The sequence below is a fragment of the Oryctolagus cuniculus genome, chromosome 1 (assembly GCF_051225735.1).
Source record: "Oryctolagus cuniculus isolate XC-2025 breed Fujian yellow rabbit chromosome 1, ASM5122573v1, whole genome shotgun sequence".
NCBI lineage: Eukaryota > Metazoa > Chordata > Mammalia > Lagomorpha > Leporidae > Oryctolagus > Oryctolagus cuniculus.
The window spans coordinates 4,766,977-4,788,247 of record NC_142867.1 but is presented as its reverse complement, the minus strand read 5'-3'; the positions used below and the strand labels follow the sequence as shown (position 1 = coordinate 4,788,247).

The following is a 21,271-nucleotide window of genomic DNA, read 5'->3' as shown; positions in this document are numbered from 1 at the left end:
GGCTTCGGACTGGTGCAGCGTGCCAGCCGTAGCAGCCATTTGAGGGGTGAACCAACAGAAGGAAGACCTTTCTCTCTGTCTCTCTCTCTCACTGTCTAACTCTGCCTGTCAAAAAAAAAAAAAAAAAAAAAAAATGGGAGACTCAGCAATACTTTCTAAAGGCTCCAAAGGGGTTCATTCTCATTAGTCCATTTTTATAAAAGATTGATTTATTTATTTACTTGAAAGTCAGAGTTACAGAGAGAGGAGAGGCAGAGAGAGAAAGAGAAAGAGAGAGAGATAGAGAGGTCTTCCATCCGCTGGTTCACTCACCAGATGGTCCCAACAGCCGGAGCTGTGCCAACCCGAAGCCAGTAGCCAGGAGCCAGAAGCTTCTTCCGGGTCTCCTATGCAGGTGCAGGGGCCCAAGGACCTGGGCCATCTTCTACTGCTTTCCCAGGCCATAGCAGAGAGCTGGATCGGAAGTGGAGCAGCCGGGACTTGAACCGGTGCCCATATGGGATGCCGGCACTGCGGGCAGCGGCTTTACCCACCATGCAACAGCGCCAGTCCCCCATTAGTCCATCTGACCCTCAACAACCCTAAAAGGAAACAGGGCGGGAGCCCTAATCTGTTTTATTCAAATACAACCGAGCTTCCGACCAGTTAAGGGACTGGGCTGGTAACACACAGGTGGTCAGCTCCCCTCACAGAACAGGACCAAAGGGAAGGAAGGCCTTGAAGAAGTGAGGGCCTAGAACAGGTCCGCGAGCTTAGGCACGTGGCTCTTCGGGGATGCGGCTGGAGCCTCCCTCAAAGGTCCCTACCAACCTGGCTGGTGGATAAGGCCCAAGATTTACCCATCCCCTGAGACCCCAGGGTGCCAGAGACCGCCCCTTGGCAAGCACAGGTGTAGCTGCAGCATGGGGCCCTGCATCTTTCTGTCCTACTCCAGGGCAGGGCTGGAAGTCCCACCCTTTTAGAAATGAGAAGTGAGGGTGCCTGGCCCCAAGGCGAGGCTAAGGCTGCTAACAGAGCAGGTGGGTCCCGCCCAGAGTCACCCTCGCAGACAGCTCCAGAGAAGCGAGCCCGCACAAAAGGAGGCCAGCCGCCTGGGAAAGATGGCGGCGAGAGGCCCCTGGCTAGAGGGCTCTGGCCCCAAGGAAGGGTCTCAAGTGCCACCAGCATTCAATGATACGAACTCTGTGGGACCTTTCTTGTTTCCTTGATTTCCCAATCAGTTCTACTCCCAGACCTCCTTGGCCACCCTCTGAGGCTTGACACAGTCTGTATTTTTTTTTTTTTTTGACAGGCAGTTAGACAGTGAGAGAGAGAGAGAGAGAGAGAGAGAGAGAGAGAAAGGTCTTCCTTCCGTTGGTTCACCCCCCAAATGGCCACTACCGCCAGTGCTGCGCTGATCCAAAGCCAGGAGCCAGGTGCTTCTCCTGGTCTCCCATGCGGGTGCAGGGCCCAACCAAGTACTCGGGCCATCCTCCACTGCACTCCCTGGCCACAACAGAGAGCTGGACTGGAAGAGGAACAACCGGGACAGAATCCGGTGCCCTGACCGGGACTAGAACCCGGGGTGCCAGCGCCACAGGCGGAAGATTAGCCAAGTGAGCCACGGCGCCGGCCACAGTCTGTGCTTCTGATTGTGGAAGGTCGTTGGGGGGATATCAGTGTGGCCTGGCCCCTGTCTTCAAGGAGCCTGTAGTCTGCTGGAAGAGGGAGGGGAGAGATGATCACGGAAATGATTAAACAACACGGGAGCAGGTTGTCGAGGGCACCAGAGGGAGGGTAAAGTGCAGCCTGCTCGTAGCTCACTTAGATGACAAGGACCAGGGGACACAGACCCCCACGGGAGGTAGGGGCGGGCACAGCGAGGGAGCGGGAGGTGGAGAGGCAGGTGATGAGACACAGGCACAGCCAGGGAAGACAGGAGAATGGAGACCAGAGAGAGACTAGAAGCTAGGAACAAGAAGCCACGAGCAAGGCACTATTTCCGCTCTATGTAAACCCATTGGAAACCCATGACCACCAATTTGCTTAAATACCGGCGCTGGCATTGGTATTGTGGTGGCAGTGGGTTAAGCTGCTGCCTGGGACGGTGGTATCCGATCTGAGCACCAGTGTTGAGTCCCGACTGCTCCCTTTGGGATCCAGCTCCTTGCTAATGGACCTGGGAAGGCAGAGGAAGATGGCTCAAGTGCTGGGGCCCCTGATTCCCATGAGGGAGACCCAGACGGAGTTCCAAGCTCCTGGCTTTGGCCTGGCCCAGCCCCAGTTGTTGTGGCCACTTGGGGAGTGAACCAGCAGATGGGAGGCCCCCCAACTCTGCTTTTCAAATAAATAAATTTAATAAATAAATATTTTTTAAAAACTGAAGCATCATTACTCCAAATGTTCTTCAAAGCCAGAGGTCAGAAGGAAGACAATGTTCAGCAGCGATGATGAGGAGCCACACAGGGTGCTCTAAGACACGGTCCGTCTTGTCCCGAGGTGAGGGAATTTTTGCGTCCTACAGATGACCAACCGACACTCTGAGGCGTCCTGGAGGGTGGACCAGAGACTGGCCAGCAGGCGGCTCCTCTGCTCCAGTGCCAAAGCTCTTCCAGCACCACTCATGCTGCCTCCTGGGGAGGCTTCGAGTCCAGCTTCTCTGTTTTGGTTAGACCTGCATTGTTTGGGACATCTCACTTCCTCCTTAGCATTTCGGGAGAAACAGTTAAACGTGGTTAACCACACTACGGAGTTCTCTTTTCATCCCCTCAAGTGTGCCAAAAGAAGTGAGGGATTTGGATTTTGACTCAATATTTGTTGGGTCTCAGTTTAGCCCAAACAGGCATCCATTTGTCTGTATCTCGTTAAGGCACCGACTTGCTCAGCCAGAGAGCCTCTGGTCAATGCTTTTAAAAGGCATTTTCTTTCCTTTTCCCCCTACAGCCTTCTCCCCCTCTCCCCACAGCCACGCCAAAGCCACGCAATTCACAGGGAATCCCCCAAGCCTCTCTCCTTGGCCAGGCAAAGCAGTGCCTCTCAGATCTGCCCTTGCCAGTCAGAGCCATTGTGTCTGGGGTGGGGGGAGGCATCACCAGCCAGCTGCCTATGTCTTATCTCACCCCCCACAACTGCTTTGGGATATTAACAAAGCCTACCTGTGTGCATAGCATTGTGTATATCTCTTTAAAGGTCCATGTCTTCCAACGGGGACTAGTTAACAAATGGTGTTCAACTGGAAGGGAGCTGACTGCAACCTGACAAACCCTGTTCTACTGCAGCCATGTTCAAAATAAGTTCTCCGCCTCCTGGCATTGTTCTGGTCGCTTCCTCAGCACCCCCCCCCCACCATGCCCCCCTGAGTTAAACCTGTAGGAGCTGCCTGTTTGCTGAAGGTGAGGAACTCAGCTCCTTAAACAGTAATTACTTAAGCTGCTCCAGACCTTAAGAAAACTGTCAAGACCAAGTTGAGCTCCTGCCAGAGGCCTTCTCTCTGCCTGTGCCCCCAAGTACTTCCTGTATTGTTAGGGATGAGTGGGTAGGAAATAAAGCTGTTTATTTTGTAAACAGTAACGAGGCCCAACATTTAATCTGACAATGACAAAAATCTTTCTTCCCTACTTAAACACAAGACAAAACGGGCTGCTGACTTTTCTATACCTACAGAGAGCCTGATACCTATGGGGCCATGCCCAGTAGCGCCAGCCGGGAAGACTACTGGCTTATATTTTACTATAGTCTGAAATTTTATTTGAAGATTTATTATTTATGTGAAAGTCAGAGAGAGAGAGAGAGAGAGAATCTTAGATCTGCTGGTTCACTCCCCAGATGGCCCAATGGCCAGCACTGGGCTAGGCTGAAGCTGGGAGCCAGGAGCTTCACCCAGGTCTCCCAAGTGGGTGCAGGGGGCTTTCCCAGGTGCATTAGCAGGAGCTGGATCGGAAGTGGAGCATCTGGGACAGGAACCTGCAGCCACATGGTGCAGTCCATGGCTTTACCCACTATGCCACAGCGCTGGCCCCCTGAAAATTAAAAAAAAAACCTTTAGATCTGATAAACTTCTGGAGATTATCTTTTTCGTAGCATTGCTCTGGAAATCTAGGAAGTCTGAAGAAAAGTGGTATCAGAGTACAGGATATTTTCCAGGGGCTCACGACAATGACCCCATGCTAACGGCTTGTTGTTGTTGAGGTATTTCTGGCAATGGCGACTGGAGAGCATTGGACCTCTCTCTGTCGCAGCAATTATGGAAGCTGTTTAACTTTGCACTTCAATTGTCTGTAATTACAGCGCTACCAGACACTTCAGTTTGTTTCCTATGAATGTTGTGAAACAAAGCCGAGAAGGTCGGTAAAAACTCCCCAGGTTCGCACGTAGAAACCCCCTCATTGGTCATACATAATAGTACCTGGGGTTAATGGAGCGACTTTACCCTAGAGTTCAGCCCTTGGCAGAAGGTATCATCATCGCAATCGCCTTGCAAAGAGTTGAAGGCTCTCTGTGCAAGTTTGCGAGTCAACCCACGCCCTCCCTCTCCCCTGCGTTCCTGGCTCCCGGGAATCAGGGCTCCGGGAGTGGGAAGCCAAGGCCGGGGGCCACGGGCCGGCGTCACCGCGCTAGCGCTCCCGTCGTGCAACGCCCCAGCCACGGTCCTTTACGGGATTTATAATTCAAACGGGCCCCAGAGCACGAGATTGGCTGGGAAAATGCCCTGATCGCGGCTGGGCTGCTCGCATGGCGACGGCTCAGACACCTCCGGCCGGGCTCCGTCGACGTCCGCAGCCTGCTCGCCCGTCGGGCAGCGGTCGAGCCGCGGGAGCCCGTCCGTGGGCAGGGCCGGCGCGGCTCGGGCCGCCGCTGCCCCGTCGCTGACCCTCGCGCGAAGCTGTGCGCGCACCGCGAGGAGACATCTTTCCCGGCCGGGCCCTCCCGCGCCCGCCGCAGGCCCGGGCGGCGGGGTCGGGCCGGGGGCCGGGGGCGGCCCGCGCACACCCCTCCGTGGGGGGCGCCCCGACTCGCCGGGGGCGGGGTCACGTCCCACCCGGGGCCGCCGGGGGCACCGGCGCTGCGGAAACCTGAGCGTGGCCGGGGAGCGGGGGCTTCCTGGGCCACCTCCCCGGGCGCCTGCGGCCCGCGGTGGGCGCGCTGGCCGCCGCCGCCGCCGCCGCCCCCGGGCCGTCGCGAAGACCACTCGCGCGCCTGCTACCTGTGGACGCCCTGGTCAAGCGCCTGGAGCTCCCCCCCGGGGGCGGGGGGAGCCGAGCCCAGGACAGACATGCTGCTCCCGAGTCCTGCCCCTTCGGAGCGGCGAGGAGCGGGTGAGGCGGGGCCAGGCCGCTGCACCGTGGGAGCCCCCCGCAGCCGAGGGCGGACGGGCCCCGCGGCGGGGGCGCCAGGGCCTGCCCGGGGATGGCGGGCATGCGGGCCTCGGCCCACCGGCCGGCGCGCGAGGGGAGGGCAGCCGGCGGGAATGCGCCCTTGCCCTGCGGCCCCTCGGCCACGGGCAGGCCCGAGCGGGGGTGCCCGGCTCGGGCCGACCTGGCCCAGCGGCCTGACCCCAGGGGACCCCCGCTTGGAGGCGGGCAACGGCTGCCCTGACCCAGGCCGCCCGGCCCTGAGGTTGAGTGACTGTGACGGGCCGCCTGGGGCCCACGGCGGTTGAAGGGGCAGGGGCGCTTCTCCCTTGCTGCTTGTGGGGGGGGTGGTGGTGGTTGTGCTTTGTGGGGGGCCGGGGGGGCTGTCACCACCCTCCCAGGAGAGGTGGGGGAGGGCGCCCGGCGCAGCTGGCCGGCGCGGGGCGGGGTCACCGAGGCGAAGTGTGTGTGTGCGCGCGAGCGAGCGTGTGGGGGGGAGGGCGCGCGCGGAGGAGGATCGTGCCCAGTGCGCAGGCGCCAGGCGCCGGCCCGGCCCGAGCTCTGGAAGGAGGCCGGCGGGGAGCGGGGGCGGGAGGCCGGCGGGAGGGCGGGAGGGCTGACGCGAGCGGGGGGGCGGGCAGCCGCGTCGGCGTCGCGGGGCGCGGGCGATTCGAGGCCGACGCGTCCGCGCGTGCGCGCGCCGGCGGTGTGTCCGCGTTGGAGGGGAGTGACGCGTGCGCGTTCACGTGCGCCCGGGAGAGCGGTAAGAGGCGCAGGGAGGCTGGGAGGGGGTGGGGGTGGAGAGGCGAGCTGGAGGAGGGGGGCAGGCGGCGCCTGCGCAGTGCGCCGCGGAGGAGCTGTGTGTATGTGAGAGTCTGACGGGTTCAAAATGGCGGCGGCTGCTTCAGCGGCTCCTCCTGTGTGAGGGAAACAACACCCCTCCCCGGCGGCGGCGGCGGCGGCGGCTGCGGCTCGCAGAGCACCTTCCTAGCGGCTAGGCCTGTCGCCGCTCCTCTCTCTCCTGGGCAGGGGACGCTCCGGGAGGAGGGGCAACGCCAGGGGGCCCATCCCCCGGAATCCCTCCTCTGCGACTGGGGAGTAGCCGGGGGGCTCGTCCCGCAGCGCGGAGCCCGGGCTGAGGGGGCGACGCGAGGGGAGCCCGGGCCCCCCGCCCGGCGCGCCGCGCCGCTCCCGCCCTCTGCGCCCCCCGGGGCCGGGGCCCGCGTTCCGGGGGGCCGGGGCGGCGCGGGGAAGCCTCGGCCCGGCCGGTCTCAGCTGATCGGCCGCCGCTCCCGGGGCTCCCGGTGGCTGCTCGCCGAGGGCACGGCGAGGAGGGGGCCCCCCGCGGCCGGGGCCAGCCCGGGGCTCGGGCTCCGTCCGCTGACCGCTGGCCCGGGGGAGGCGGGGGCGCCCCGGGCTCGGCGCCGAGGGGTCGTGCGCCCCGCTCCCGACGCCTCCGGCCCCCGGTCTCCAAAGCCAGAAGAGGAGGTCGGATCCAGCCACCGTTTCCTCTGCTTCCCGGGTCGCCCTGACCCTCTCTGGATACTGGCTTGATCGACGGGAAGACCGAAGGCGACGCTCTGGGATTTAATTTTTTTCTCCTCTCAGTGTTTGGAATCTTACTTCTCACTTGGACAAGAACTCGAGAGCGAAATCCCCGGTGAGACTCCCCCTCCCCCCTCGTCGGGAAGTTTGGTTCACGGTGCTATCCAAAGACTCAATGCAAAGTTTCTATTTCTTTTTCCGATGGGCGAACCATCGCAGCGCCTTCCCTCCCCGGGGCAGCCCGGGAAGATGTGCGTGTTGGCGCCCCGGCCCGGCCGCCCCGAGCCCGGGGGGTGCTGGCGCCGCTTCCCTCCCCACTCCGGGCCGGGGCTTCCTCCGGGAGGGCCGAGCGCGACCTGCTCCCGCGCACTGTGTCACCGGGTCCTCGGGCTCCTGGCGGTCTGGACAGGGATGCGAGTTAGCGTGGCCGTGATGTAGTTGCAAAAGGCAAAAAACAAACGTGCACTCCCCGTGGGAGCCATCATCCGTGGGAAGCTTTAAAAAAAATGGAAGCCCCTCGCTTGGGGCTGTCCGTCGCGCCAACTGGTCTTTAATTTTTTGGGGGGGGAGGGGGGGAAAGACGTGATCTACTCGTATCTTTAGGTCATGTCGTTTCTGCTATTACTTTATCCCGAAGGATCAGGTGGCATTTGTGTCCCAGGTTGGTTTGGGAGTTGTGCACGTCTCGGGTTTGGGAAGGAAGGCGACGGCTGTGGGCGGCCTTGCCCGAGGGCTGGGGGAACGCTGTGGGGGTTTTCTCCAACTCCTCATGCCCCGTCCTCTTTTTATAGAGGTCGTCTGCCCTGCTTTCCCGGAGTTTCTAATTACCGGTGTGGCAACTAGTTTGGTTAGAATCTGGATTAGTTCCGTGCCTGCCTCACCTGGTCGGCCCTGGAGAGAGAAGTCCTGGGCTGTTGGGTTTTGTTTTCTTTTGGGCCGATGCTGCCACGAAGGGGAGCCTGGCTAATTGTAATTCTGTGGGGAGGAATCAGTGATGTGGCCGGTCCTCAAGGAACTGAAACCGGCAGCTCGCTTCGCCTAGGCCTCGGCCAGCTGTACTGTGGCGATTAGTGTGGAGCAGGACATGGAACCACTTGTCCGGGAGCGGAAAGGTTCCAGGCTCGTGGAGAGGGACCTGATTGGCCAGCGAGCTGTTACTACGTAAGCCAAGTGCTCCTTTCTGTGAAAAGAATGCACAAGTTTGGGGATGATTTCTCATCTCTGTCGGTATTACTATCTTTAATGTTGCAATATGGTTCCTAAGGAGGAAGAGGAAGGCAGCCCTGGAGTGGTTTCTTTACTGTAATTTCAACAGAAGAGTGAGAGATGGAACCTGAAGAAGAAAGGATTCGTTACAGCCAGAGATTGGTTAGTATTTTCTTTCTCTGTCCTCTCGGCGCCCCTGGCGCCCCCCACCCCCACCCCCGAGTTTTGAAGTATAATAACTAATCTATTTCCATTTTGGACATATTGTGGTTAAAACTTTTCAGGTCAGTTTTTTTTTTTTTTTGGTACTCAGAAGGGAAGGCATAGTAACATAGTACTATCTCACTTGATTTTTCTGCCAAGTGGTTAGAGCCTTAGTGCTCATCCTGTCTGGAAATGGAGTGATGAGTAGCCTTTAGCTTCTGTAGAAACCCTTGCACATCAAAGGGTTTTGTGGATTACAGTGTGACGAGTATTCTTAATTTTCAGTGCTGATATTATAATCAGATTAGATTAGAATGGAATTATTTAGGGGCCAAACTGAGGAGAGGGATGGTTCATAACTTTTCAAGATTGTTGTGCCAGGATTTGTGACTTTGAGGTGGAGAGTAGAACTGTGTGGGTTGTTTTGTTTTTAAAAATGACCAAACACTTTGGTAGGTTTGGAGGGTTGTTGGAGTGTTGATTGAGGACAGGAAGAATACTAGGTGCTGATAAAGTTCTGTGTTTTGAGAGGAATGTGTGTGATACATCCTGTTGAAAGAAATTCAGTGATGATTTGGAGGGAATTAGCAGGTATGTGCATCTGTGTACTTGCTCTTTAGGCTCTGCTGTCCTCCAAAGCTTTCTCTATTGGAGTTTAAGACTTTCATTTTTGTTTCCTTTAGCCAGAGAGCTTTATTAATATTCTCAGCATTTATTCATTTGAAACATTTGGATTTGTGTTTGTATAGTGGAGTATGAGGAAGGCCGCAGAGTTGTATGGGGTATGTGAAATTTGCTGAATTGAAAGGCCTAGAAGATTACTAAAGGAATTTACAGTGGTTTCCTTTGGCTCTGTATTTTACACTGAATTTGGAAGAAAAGAGAATGGTTCTCTAATCCTTTTTCTGATGATCCGGACTATTTTTAAGTAGACTTTTTTTTCTCTTCCTAAATGTAACTGGTCCAAAGGTTTGGCTTTTTTTGGCAAGTGTATCCATCAGGCATGTGTTCTGGTGAGCCTTATTTCCCAGGTTTGCGTCTTGTCTCCCAGTCTATGTGTTGAGGTCATAACTCTTCATCTCTAAGTTTTAAAAATAAAATATCCCTGTAGTGGAATTTTGTCCATTTAGGATTTATGCTTGCTTTGACATTTCTTGAATTAAGAACAGAAAAAGAGAGGGTGCTGCCAGACTGCCTTGCCCAGGTGGGTATTGCCGTGTGGAGCTCACTTCTGTTAGGTCAGGCTTGCGGAGCTGTTGAGCTGGTAGGTAGATACTGAGAGGTCTTGGCTTCTGGTCAGAACGAGCCTTTCAGCAAGCCGAACTTTTAGCTTTTTTTTTTTTTTTTTTTAACAAGGTAGAGAGGTGCAGTGGTAAGGAGAGCTAAGGACTCTGGGGGTTCTGTCCTGGTAAGATTCTTTCTTTTTTAATTGTAAGGTGACTGCCACCTGTTGCACACATTAACTCTTTCCTTATCTATCATTTTTTTATTAGGTTAATATGCTGTTGTAACGATGTTATGTAAGCAGATACATCATACATTTTGGGGGTTCTTAGTGTTTTGAATAATAGTTTTAGAGTTAAAGATGTTTGATGTCTGTTTTCCTTTCTTATGTTGTATGACAGATTTTTTTTTTAAGATTTATTTTATTTATTTGAAAGAGTTACAGAGAGAGAGGTCTTCCATCCACTGGTGCTGATCAGAAGCCAGGAGCCAGGAGTTTCTTCCAGGTCTCCCACGCGGGTGCAGGGGCCCAAGGACTTGGGCCATCCTCCACTGCTTTCCCAGGGCATAGCAGAGAGCTGGATTGGAAGAGGAGCAGCTGGGACTCAAACCGGCGCCCATATGGGATGCTGGTGCTTCAGGCCAGGGCTTTAACCTGCTGCGCTACAGCGCTGGCCCTCCTTTTTTTTTTTTTTTTTTTTTTTAAGATTTATTTTAGATTTTTTTTAAAGATTTATTTATTTATTTGAAAGTCATGGTTACACAGAGAGAGGAGAGGCAGAGAGAGAGAGAGGAGAGGTCTTCCATCTGTTGGTTCACTCCCCAACTGGCTGCAACAGCTGGACCGGCACTGATCAGGAGCCAGGAGCCAGGAGCCTCCTCCGGTTCTCCCATATCGGTGGCAGGGGCCCAAGCACTTGGGCCATCTTCTGCTCTCCCAGGCCACAGCAGAGAGCTGGATTGGAAGTGGAGTAGCTGGGACTCGAACTGGCGGCCATATGGGATGCCAGCGCTTCAGGCGGCGGCTTTGCCTGCTATGCCATAGCGCCAGCCCCTGTATGACAAAATTTTATCTCAGGTGTAAATCTCTTTTATTACAAAACTTATGATTATTTCAGTGGCAGTCTGCCTACCAACTTTGAGTGTCTCTGTGGTGAGTGCTCCTGTTACAGAATTCTTTATTGATTTAGGTAGATCTTATCTGAGGAGTTTAAAGACTGACATGAAGACAGGATGAGGAATTTCCATTAAATGAAAGTGCTGAGAAATTCCTTTTGTTTCTTATCCTCAGTTATGCTCATTTTTATAGTAACTATAGGTTACTGTAGGTAACTATATATAGATTGTAATGCTGTTTATCTCTTTAATAGATGGAACTTATTTTTGTTTTCCAGTTACTGGCCATGGAACATAAAGTTCAAAAGATAAAGTAGCAGGTTTATTAATTTGGCCTGGTGGTTAAGGTTTGGTTCCATGTACTGTATCTGTGCACTTGAATCATCTGACACATTGCATGATGGTGTTACTGACTTTACTGCCCTGTTGTTTGAAGGGACAGAACTTAAATGGTCATCCCTCTGTGACATAACTTCAGAAAGCATCTAGGGGCAAGAATGACTTTTTTTGTATTCAGGATCCTTTACTGATTTAAAAAAAAATCTTACTAGTAAGAATTCATGGGCCGGCATGAATTAGCTCACTTGGCTAACCCTCCACCTGTGGCGCCGGTACCCAAGGTTCTAGTCCCGGTCGGAGCGCCGGATTCTGTCCTGGTTGCTCCTCTTTCAGTCCAGCTCTCTGCTGTGGCCCGGAAAGGCAGTGCTTGGGCCCTGCACCCGCATGGGAGACCAGGAGGAAGCCCCTGGCTCCTGGCTTTGGATTGTCTTAGCGCGCCCGCCGTGGCGGCCATTTGGGGGGTGAACCAACGGAAAGGAAGACCTTTCTCTCTCTCTCTCTCACTAACTCTGCCTGTCAAAAAAAAAAAAAAAAAATCATGTTTGAATAGATCCCTTAAATTTTTTTCCACTAATATGACTATTTCAATTGCATAGCTGAATTTAGTAAAGCAAATTCTGATGTTTATATCATCTTTGTGGTAAGTCATTTAGAATACATCAGAAATAGGTAGTTGAAAAAATTGTCTTATCTTTTGCCAGACTATTATTTGCCTACTATATGTAGAAAAGAATTGTACCTATTGTTGTGTATAGGTGGATTTGGGGCATATGCTCTGCTTTTTTTGGAGCTGAAATACTTCAGTGTTGTAGTTGGACAGCTTAAAAAAAAATCAGAGTGAGTAACCAATTTTTGACTTTCCTTAAGACTAATTTTTTTTTCCAAGTAAAAGTTTTAGTTCTTTGTGTATAGGTTGCCAACCAAGTTTATATACCAGAGGAAGTACTCAAGTTGGAGGGATAGAGGCTTCATTTTGGTGATGGTCTGGGTATTTGGTTGTGCTGCAGTAAAGATTTGTTTCTGTATTTTTAGAAAATTTAGGTAGAGGTTCTTGTTGAGAAATATTGGCAGATATTAACAATGGAACTTTTTTTGGTCTGTATTTGGTTGCAGTGGTTTTGGGTTTTTGTCACTTTCCATGTGTATTTAAGTATTCTTGTATGGGAGGGAATGGTCAGCATTCTTAAAGTTTTTCAATCTAAAGTATGAGTTAAAACCAAATTAGTTCTAATTGGTGAATTTTTAGGTTTTTGAAGCCACAGCAATCTTAACATAATTTTTGTCTAGAAAAATCAAAGGTGCTGTCCATGTACCTAAAGTCAGTCTGCAAATGAAGAGTTCTGTACTGTGTAGTTTTTTATAGATTTATTTATTTATTTGGAAGTCAGAGTTACACAGAGAGAAGGAGAGGCAGAGAAAGAGAGAGAAGTCTTTCATCCGCTGGTTCACTCCCCAGTTGACCACAACAGCTGGAGCTGGGCCCATCTGAAGCCAGAAGCCAGGAGCCAGGAGCTTCTTCCGGGTCTCCCATGTGGGTGCAGCGGCCCAAGGACTTGGGGCATCTTTCACTGCTTTCCCAGGCCATACATAGCAGAGAGCTGGATCAGAAGTGGAGCAGCTGGGATTGGAACCAGCGCCCATATGGGATGCTGGCACTGCAGGTGGCGGCCTTACCCACTATGCCACAGCGCCAGCCCTGACAGCCTTTAGTTTTAACTTGGAACTTTTTTCATTTTTATTGGAAAAGACGATCTTGTTACTTTTTTTTTTTTTTTAATTTTTTTTTGACAGGTAGAGTTAGACAGTGAGAGAGAAAGAAAGGTCTTCCTTTTTCTGTTGGTTCACCCCCAAGTGGCCACTACAGCTGGCACGGTGCGCTGATCCAAAGGCAGGAGCCAGGTGCTTCTCCTGGTCTCCCATGTGGGTGCAAGGCTCAAACACTTGGGCCATCCTCCACTGCCCTCCTGGGCCACAGCAGAGAGCTGGACTGGAAGAGGAGTAACCGGGAAAGAATCCGCCACCCTGACTGGGACTAACTAGAACCTGGTGTGCTGGCGCCGCAGGTGGAGGATTAGCCTAGTGAACCGCGGCACCAGCCCCTTGTTACATATTTTAATATAATGGATTGTAATATCTGTTCTCATTCTATACAGTGTATTGCACATATAGTTATTTAGCATGGAAAAAAAAATTCCATGGCCTCTACCAAAGGCAATTGTAGAATCAAATGAATACTCAAATCAAAACAGTGAAGACAGCGTACTTCAGGTAAAAAGAGTTAACAGAATCTGAGTGTTTTTTCTGAGGTTCACCTAAGCCTGGTGGTATTATCTGAAGGGGGAGATGTTGATTTACTTGAGAATTTAGTTTGCTTGTCAATCTTGATGATGAGATTAAGAGATTGTCTAAAGGATGTTGTTATCCTATCAGGTGTTCAATCCTGCTAACATGCTTTACATATGATTCTCTATGAAATAGCTAAATCTTTTATGTGTTATAAGGAACTGGGGACACTGAAACTCTGACAAAATTCCAACTTTTTCTTGGGTTACCTTTGAAATTGTCTCTCAGTTCAGCATCAGTTACCATATTGCTTTTACAAGCATTCCCACTTCAAGTGATCCCACTCTAAGGTCTTTGTGACTAGGCATGGATTAGGCAAAATAGAATACTTATTTTAAGCTTTTTTCCCCACCTAGTATGAAAGTATCATTGTTAACAGCTAGGAAAAAGTTGTAGGTGATTTACATTAACCTGCTGAATTTGTGTATTTATAATTTTATGAGATTAGCTTTCTGTTTGACTAGAGGAGTATCCTGTTCTGACTATTGCGGCCTCCTTCCTGATTTGGGAAGTTATTTGTCGATAACAATAAAAAGATGTGTTTTAGACACCCAGAATCAAGGTTGTATTTAAATCCTATAACTTTCTCTTGTTATTTTGCTAAGTGCTGATCTACCATACTTAAGTTTGTTTGTGTATAGCTTTCCATTAGAGTGTGAGCTCCCAAACAGGTGGGACTTTTTGTTTATGCTTGGTATAGTGGGTGCTTCAAATAGTGTCCACACATATATCAAGCACTCAGTAAGTATTTTCTTTTAAGGTTTATTTATTTATTTGAAAAGCAGAGTTAGAGAGGCAGGGGCAGAGAGAGAGAGGTGTCTTCCATTTGCTGGTTCATTTCTCAAATGACTGCAACAACCGGAAACTGGGCCTATACGAAGCCAGGGGCCAGGAGCTTCTGGGTCTCCCCTGTGGGTGCAGGGGTCCAAGCACTTGGGCCATCTTCTACTGCTTTCCCAGGCCATAGCAGAGAGCTGGATGGGAAGTGGAGCACCTGGGACTCAAATCACTAAGTCACAGCCCTAGTATTTGTTGATGTTATTGAAAACTGATAGATACTTTGTTACCATTTTTTTTGAGTGCTAGGAATAGGCCACTAGATGGAGGAGAGACTTTGGTATATGGGAATGAGCATAACTATGGGTATGGGTTTTTTGTTTGTTTGTTTGTTTTTTATTTATTTGGAAGGAAAGAGAGAGAGGGAGAGAAACAGACATCTTCCATCTGCTGGTTCACTCCCCAAATCCCAAATAGCTGCCACAGCCTGTGCTGGGCCAGGCCAAAGCCAGAAGCCAGGAAATCAATCCAGGTCTCCCATGTCGATGGCAGGGACCCAAGTGCTTGAGCTGTTATCTGCTGCCTTCCCAGAGTGCACAAGAGCAGGAAGCTGGAATCAGGAGTGGAGCCAGGACTCCAGCCCCAAGCACTCAGCTGCAGAATGTGGGAGTCCCAAGAGCTGTCTTTTTTTTTTTTTTTTTTTTTTTTAAGATTTATTTATTGGGGCTGGTGCTGTGGTGTAGCAGGTTAACGCCCTAGCCTGCAGCACCGGCATCCCATTTGGGCGCCAGTTTGAGACCCGGCTTCTCCTCTTCCTATCCGGCTCTCTGCTAAGGCCTGGGAAAGCAGAAGATGGCCCCAAGTCCTTGGGCCCCTGCACCCACGTGGGAGACCCGGAAGAAGTTCTCGGCTTCACATTGGGCAGCTCTAGCCGTTGCAGTCAATTGGGGAGTGAACCATCAGATGGAATACCTCTCTCTCTTCCTCTCTCTCTCTCTCTGCCTCTCCTCTTTCTTTGTAACTGACTTTCAAATAAATAAATAAGTCTTTAAAAAAAAGATATATTTATTTATTTGAAAGAGTTACACAGAGAAAGAAGGAGAGACAGAGAGGTCTTCCATCCAGTGGTTCACTTCCCAATTCACTGCAATGGCTGGAGCTGCACCAATCCGAAGCCAGGAGCCAGGAGCTTCCTCTGGGTCTCCCACACAAGTCCAGAGGCCCAAAGACTTGGGCCATCTTCTACTGCTTTCCCAGGCCACAGCAGAGAGCTGGATCGGAATTGGAGCAGCCGGGACTCGAACTGGCGCCCACATGGGATGCTGGCACTGCAGGCAGTGGTTTTACTTGCTACACCAAAGCATTGGCCCCAACCAAGAGTTGTCTTAATCATCACACTGGATACCTACCTGGATGGTATAGTTTTACAGAATATTGATTTTTTTTGATTTTGGAAATGTAGGTTCAAGGAGGGGCCACGACTTGCCCATGACCACAGAGTTGGTATGGGGTAGAACCAGTCCTTAAACCCAGGTATCCTGACTCTTCTAAACACCATGTTTCTTCTCTCATACCATCCCATCTTTCTTGGTGTATTTCATACAAAAGACAAATTATACCCACTCTTATTGTGGTAAGTTGTAGTCTAAATACTTTTCTCTTTTTTTGATGCTACTTTTAAATTTTCTTCCCTAACAGCTGTCTTTTTAACACCCCAAATGAGATAGTCTCAAGTATTTGACAGCTAGTATTTAATCACATTTGTAAAAGCACAGACTTTGAGGCCGGCGCCGCAGCTCAATAGGCTAATCCTCCACCTTGTGGCGCCGGCACACCGGGTTCTAGTCCCGGTTGGGTCGCCAGATTCTGTCCCGGTTGCCCCTCTTCCAGGCCAGCTCTCTGCTGTGGCCAGGGAGTGCAGTGGAGGATGGCCCAGGTGCTTGGGCCCTGCATCCCATGGGAGACCAGGAAAAGCACCTGGCTCCTGGCTTCGGATCAGCGCGGTGCACTGGCCTCGGCGGCCATTGGAGGGTGAACCAACGGCAAAGGAAGACCTTTCTCTCTGTCTCTCTCTCTCTCTCTCTCTCACTGTCCACTCTGCCTGTCAAAAATAAAAATAAATAGGCCGGCGCTGCGGCTCACTAGGCTAATCCTTTGCCTTGCGGCGCCGGCACACCGGGTTCTAGTCCCGGTCAGGGCACCGGATTCTATCCCGGTTGCCCCTCTTCCAGGCCAGCTCTCTGCTGTGGCCCGGGAGTGCAGTGGAGGATGGCCCAAGTGCTTGGGCCCTGTACCCCATGGGAGACCAGGAGAAGCACCTGGCTCCCAGCTTTGGATCAGTGCGGTGCGCTGGCCGCGGCGGCCTTGGAGGGTGAACCAATGGTAAAGGAAGACCTTTCTCTCTGTCTCTCTCTCTCTCACTGTCCACTCTGCCTGTCATAAAAATAAAAATAAAAAATAAATTTTTTTAAAAAAGGCACAGACTTTGAAATTATTGCACTTAATCTATTAAAACAGCAGTATTGTACAGTTTGTATGTCAAGCTTTTATTTATTCATGTCATTCATTTCTTGTTTTCTGTTTTAAATTTTTAGGTTCTTGGGGGTTTTCTCTGTCTCTGAGTACTTGGTAAAAACTTAAACCCTAAAGATAAAAGGCAGCAAATAGTGACCAAATGAATGGTTTTGACAAATACAGTGGTGAAGGCCTCCTTCAGGTAGGTAGAGAGGAGGAGGGAAGAGGGTGGCCTCCCTGGTGGTAAAGACAGCATAAGTGTTCCTATGGTCTGTTCTGTAGATATCTGATAGGTTAATAGGACTAAAGTATATGACTTGTTTGTGTAGGCACTTTTTTTTTTTTTTTTTTTTTGTAATTTTTGACAGGCAGAGTGGACAGTGAGAGAGAGAGACAGAGAGAAAGGTCTTCCTTTGCCGTTGGTTCACCCTCCAATGGCCGCCACGGCCGGCGCGCTGCGGCTGGCGCACCGCGCTGATCCGGAGCCGGCAACCAGGTGCTTCTCCTAGTCTCCCATGGGGTGCAGGGCCCAAGCACTTGGGCCATCCTCCACTACACTCCCGGGCCACAGCAGAGAGCTGGCCTGGAAGAGGGGCAACCAGGACAGAATCCGGTGCCCCGACCGGGACTAGAACCTGGTATGCCGGCGCCGCAAGGTGGAGGATTAGCCTATTGAGCCGCGGCGCCTGCCACGTGTAGGCACTCTTGATAATGCTGGAAATAACATCTTAAACAACAGTGAGAGCCAGGTACGGTTAGTAGAGAACCATTAGAGTTGTAGTTTGTTCTTAATAGGATAATGATTGATCAGAGTGGCATTTTAGGAGTAATTTCTGCAGTTTCATGTCAGGGAGGTGTCTAGTAAAAGAACATTAAACTTTTACCTTTTGAGGTGATGGGTATCTGAACTATGGCAGTGGTTACCAAACAGCGGTAGCATCACCATTATCTGGGTATCTGTGATGTTGGAAGGATAAAGTCTTGAGCCCCTTCTCAAACTTAACTGAATCAGAAACTCTGGAGTTGGGGCCCAGCAGTCTGGGTTTTAATAAGCCAAATGATGCTTATTAATAATTATTTAATAAGCCAGAAGTTTGAGAAGTGCTGCTCTGAGGTATAGATGGTAGAAATGGAAAGGAGGAGATGGAAGGAAGAAATAACAGAATGTGATGACTGTGATGGATAGCTGCCTGTTAGGATAGAAAAGAAGGTTTAATTAGGAGATTAGAAGCCATGAGTTTCCATATCAACTCTTATTAGTTGTGGTTTTGAACAAGAGAGCTGAATGGAGAAGTGCACTAAGTGCTTGCTGAGGATTTTAGAGACTAAGGCAAATGGATAACGTAGACTCTGGGATTAAGCCTGGGTTACTATGAAGACCAGAGGAGAGGTTTTTGAAAGGGGGTGGAGAAAAAGGGAGGGTGGATGTTTTAGACTGTTGGAGGTGTTAGCAGATTTATTTAAAGCAGGTATCCTCAACAGAGGGGACATTTCTTTTTTTTTCTTTTTAATTAATCACTCCCTAAATGGCCACAGTGACCAGAGCTGGGCTGATTTGAAGCCAGGAGCCAGGAGTTTCTTCTGGGTCTCCCATGTGGGTGCAGGGCCCCAAGGACTTGGGCCATCTTCTACTGCTTCTGAGGGAACATTTCTTTTTTTTTTTTATCTTTTTTTTTTTTTTTTTTTTTTTTTATGTTTTGACAGGCAGAGTGGACAGTGAGAGAGAGACAGAGAGAGAAAGGTCGTCCTTTTGCCGTTGGTTCACCCTCCAATGGCCGCCGCTGCAGCGGGCGCACCACGCTGATCCGATGGCAGGAGCCAGGATCCGGGTGCTTTTTCCTGGTCTCCCATGGGGTACAGGGCCCAAGCACCTGGGCCATCCTCCACTGCACTCCCTGGCCATAGCAGAGAGCTGGCCTGGAAGAGGGGCAACCGGGACAGAATCCGGCGCCCCGACCGGGACTAGAACCCGGTGTGCCGGCGCCGCAAGGTGGAGGATTAGCCTATTGAGCCACGGCGCCGGCCTTGAGGGAACATTTCTGATTGTAGGACTGGGGAGTGACCCTGGTGTTTTCTGGGTAGAAGCTAGGGGTGTTGATAGAACATCCTGTCAGGCACAGGACTCCCTCACCATACCTCAAAAAAAATTACTGGTCCAAAATATCAACAGTGTGAGATTGACAACCCTGATGTAAAGGCTGTGTAAAGGGAAATATTCCATCCTGATTACTTGCTGTTGTGTTGGAGTTTTAAGCCTAACTCAGAATATCTCAAAAATGGTCTCAGATTTTTCCCAATGCTTTGCATAAAAGTGAACATAAAGTTTTTTTGGTTGAATTTTCATAAAACTAACATTATGGGGGCTGGCGCTGTGGTGCAGTAGGTTAATCCTCTACCTGTGGCGCTGGCATCCCATATGAGCGCTGGTTCTAGTCCCAGCTGCTCCTCTTCTCACCCAGCTCTGCTATGGCCTGGGAAAGCAATACAAGATGGCCCAAGTCCTTGGGCCCCTGCACCCGCGTGGGAGACCTGGAAGAGGTTCCTGTCTCCTGGCTTCAGATCAGCACAGCTCTGGCTGTTGTGACCATTTGGGGAGTGGACCAGCGAACGGAAGACCTCTCTCTGTTTCTCCCTCTCACTGTCTGTAACTACTTTTCAAATAAAGAAAAAATCTTTTTTAAAAAAACTAAGATTATGGTCATGGTAATCTTCAACCTGGTTGTGGATATTATTACTACTCCTTTAATGTATCTGAAGATCAACTTATTTTGGTAATCTAAGCATTCAGTGTCTTTTTTTTTTTTTTTTTAAAGATTTATCTATTTGATATTTGAAAGGCAGAGTTAGAGAGAGATCGAGAGATCTTCCATCTGTTGGTTCACTCCCAAATGGCTGCAATAGCCAGGGCTGGGCCAGGCTGAAGCCAGGAGCCTGGAGCTTTTTTGAGTCTCCCATGTTGATACAGGGTCCCATTGCATTTGGACCATCTTCCGTTCCTTTCCCAGGCACATTATCAGGAAGCTGGATTGGAAGTGGAGCAGCTGGGACACAAACCATACCCCTGTGGGATGCCGGTGTGGCTTAACCCACTACACCATTTCATCGACCCCACATTTGGTGTCTTGGGAGCAATAATTAAACAAGAAGTGTCTTCTTATATCCTCTTTGAAGTTTGACTCTAGAAAAATGAAATAGAAGCTGTAGTGTTGATATAAGTAAATACTAAAATACTCTGAAGTGCTGTGTGTACTGAATGCTCTCATGACCATTCCTGAGACAATATTTCAGGCCTTCATGTGTGAATTCAAGGTAGCCCCAGTCTTAATCCTTCCCTTTTTTAATTAATTAATTTATTTGAAAGGCAGAGTTAGAGAGAGAGAGACAGAGACGCCTTCCGTCCGCTCGTTTACTCCCCAAATGACCACAATGGCCAGGACTGGTCTGATCTGAAACCAGGAGCCAGGAGTTTCATCCAGGTCTCCTACGTGGGTGCAGGGGCCCAGCCCAAGCACTTTGTCCATCCTCCATTGCTTTCCCAGGCACATTAGCCGGGAGCTGCATCAGAAGTGGAGCAGCTGGACTCAACCAGCACCCATATGGGATGCTGGCTTACTGCACTACAGTGCCGGCCCCAGAAGTTAGGAACTTTGTGTCAGAGCAATAATCCAGCTAGCTCACTCTTGTCACTCTGATCATGACCTTGAGGGAATCTATTTGTAAATGTAGTAAGCGTTTTATAGTATTTTTTTAGTTTCCAGTGTACTTCTGTCTCTTATGTTTATTGTCTTAGTTTTTTGATTATCACGATTCTTGGGGTTGTCAGAAGTTGGAGGCAATGCTGCTGCATTACACATTCCTAGCAGGTGTCATTCACTGTCTTAATCTGTGAAAGATGTCCTTGGAGTTATACAGTACACAGTCTGTGGCTGTACCATGTGGAACCCTTTCTAAGAGGGGAAAGTATAAGGAGAAAAAAAAAATCGCCCTGTATATCTGAAATTAGGGGAAGAGCCCGATGGATGGGTGGATGGTAACTCACGCCAATTTGTAGACAGTTGGCCGTTTGTGTCTGTGGGTTACTCACCTGCAGATTCAACTGCCTGGAGATCAGAAATATTTGGAAACAAAAATTGCATCTCTTCAAAAATATGTGCAGACTTTTTCCCCTTGACTTTATTCCCGAAATCCAAAAGTAACAATAGCCATTTGCCACATAACATTTGGGTCAACCACAAGAGTACACATTCAGTATATACCATTGTAAGTTAGGTTGTGCAGTAGGCTATGCTAAACCATGCAGGACTCTTGGGATAGAAGAATGAGCAAAGCAGCTATTTTCCTCTGGTCTCGTGGGAAAATCAGACGTGAAATCAGTTTTTATGCTAGTAATGCTAATTATAGTTATGGACAGGGCCACAACAGTGAGTACAGGATGCAGGGAGAGTATATAATAGTGTGACCTAATCCAGACTTCAGTAGTGGGTTGAGGCATCAGAGATCACTTTTCCTGGGAAAGCCTTTAAAGCTGGAACCTGACGGATGTGTGGGAGGTAACCCGGCAAAGATGAAGAGGGATTATTCATTCATTTATTTATTTATTTTTAAAGATTTATTTATTTGAAAGGCAGAGTTACACAGAGAGAGAAGGAGAGGCAGAGAGAGAGGTCTTCCTT

At 50.4% G+C, this 21,271-nt stretch overlaps 1 protein-coding gene across 6 annotated transcripts in view; it reads left to right on the top strand.

Moving 5' to 3' along the window:
- Positions 1-4,689: 4,689 nt before the first annotated feature.
- Positions 4,690-21,271, top strand: part of KDM2A (lysine demethylase 2A) — a 134,367-nt gene continuing 117,785 nt past the window's right edge. The window contains exons 1-3 of one of the 6 annotated variants that reach the window (XM_089317275.1): positions 4,690-5,294; positions 6,939-6,990; positions 8,140-8,243. In XM_089317275.1, coding sequence (XP_089173401.1) covers positions 8,202-8,243 — 42 coding nt within the window. In that variant the 5' untranslated portion in view covers positions 4,690-5,294; positions 6,939-6,990; positions 8,140-8,201. Of the gene's footprint in view, positions 5,295-5,956; positions 6,094-6,144; positions 6,991-8,139; positions 8,244-16,678; positions 16,801-21,271 lie in introns of those variants that run through there. The other 5 variants (XM_089317224.1, XM_070067682.2, XR_016223828.1 and 2 more) reach the window with 5 other exon arrangements.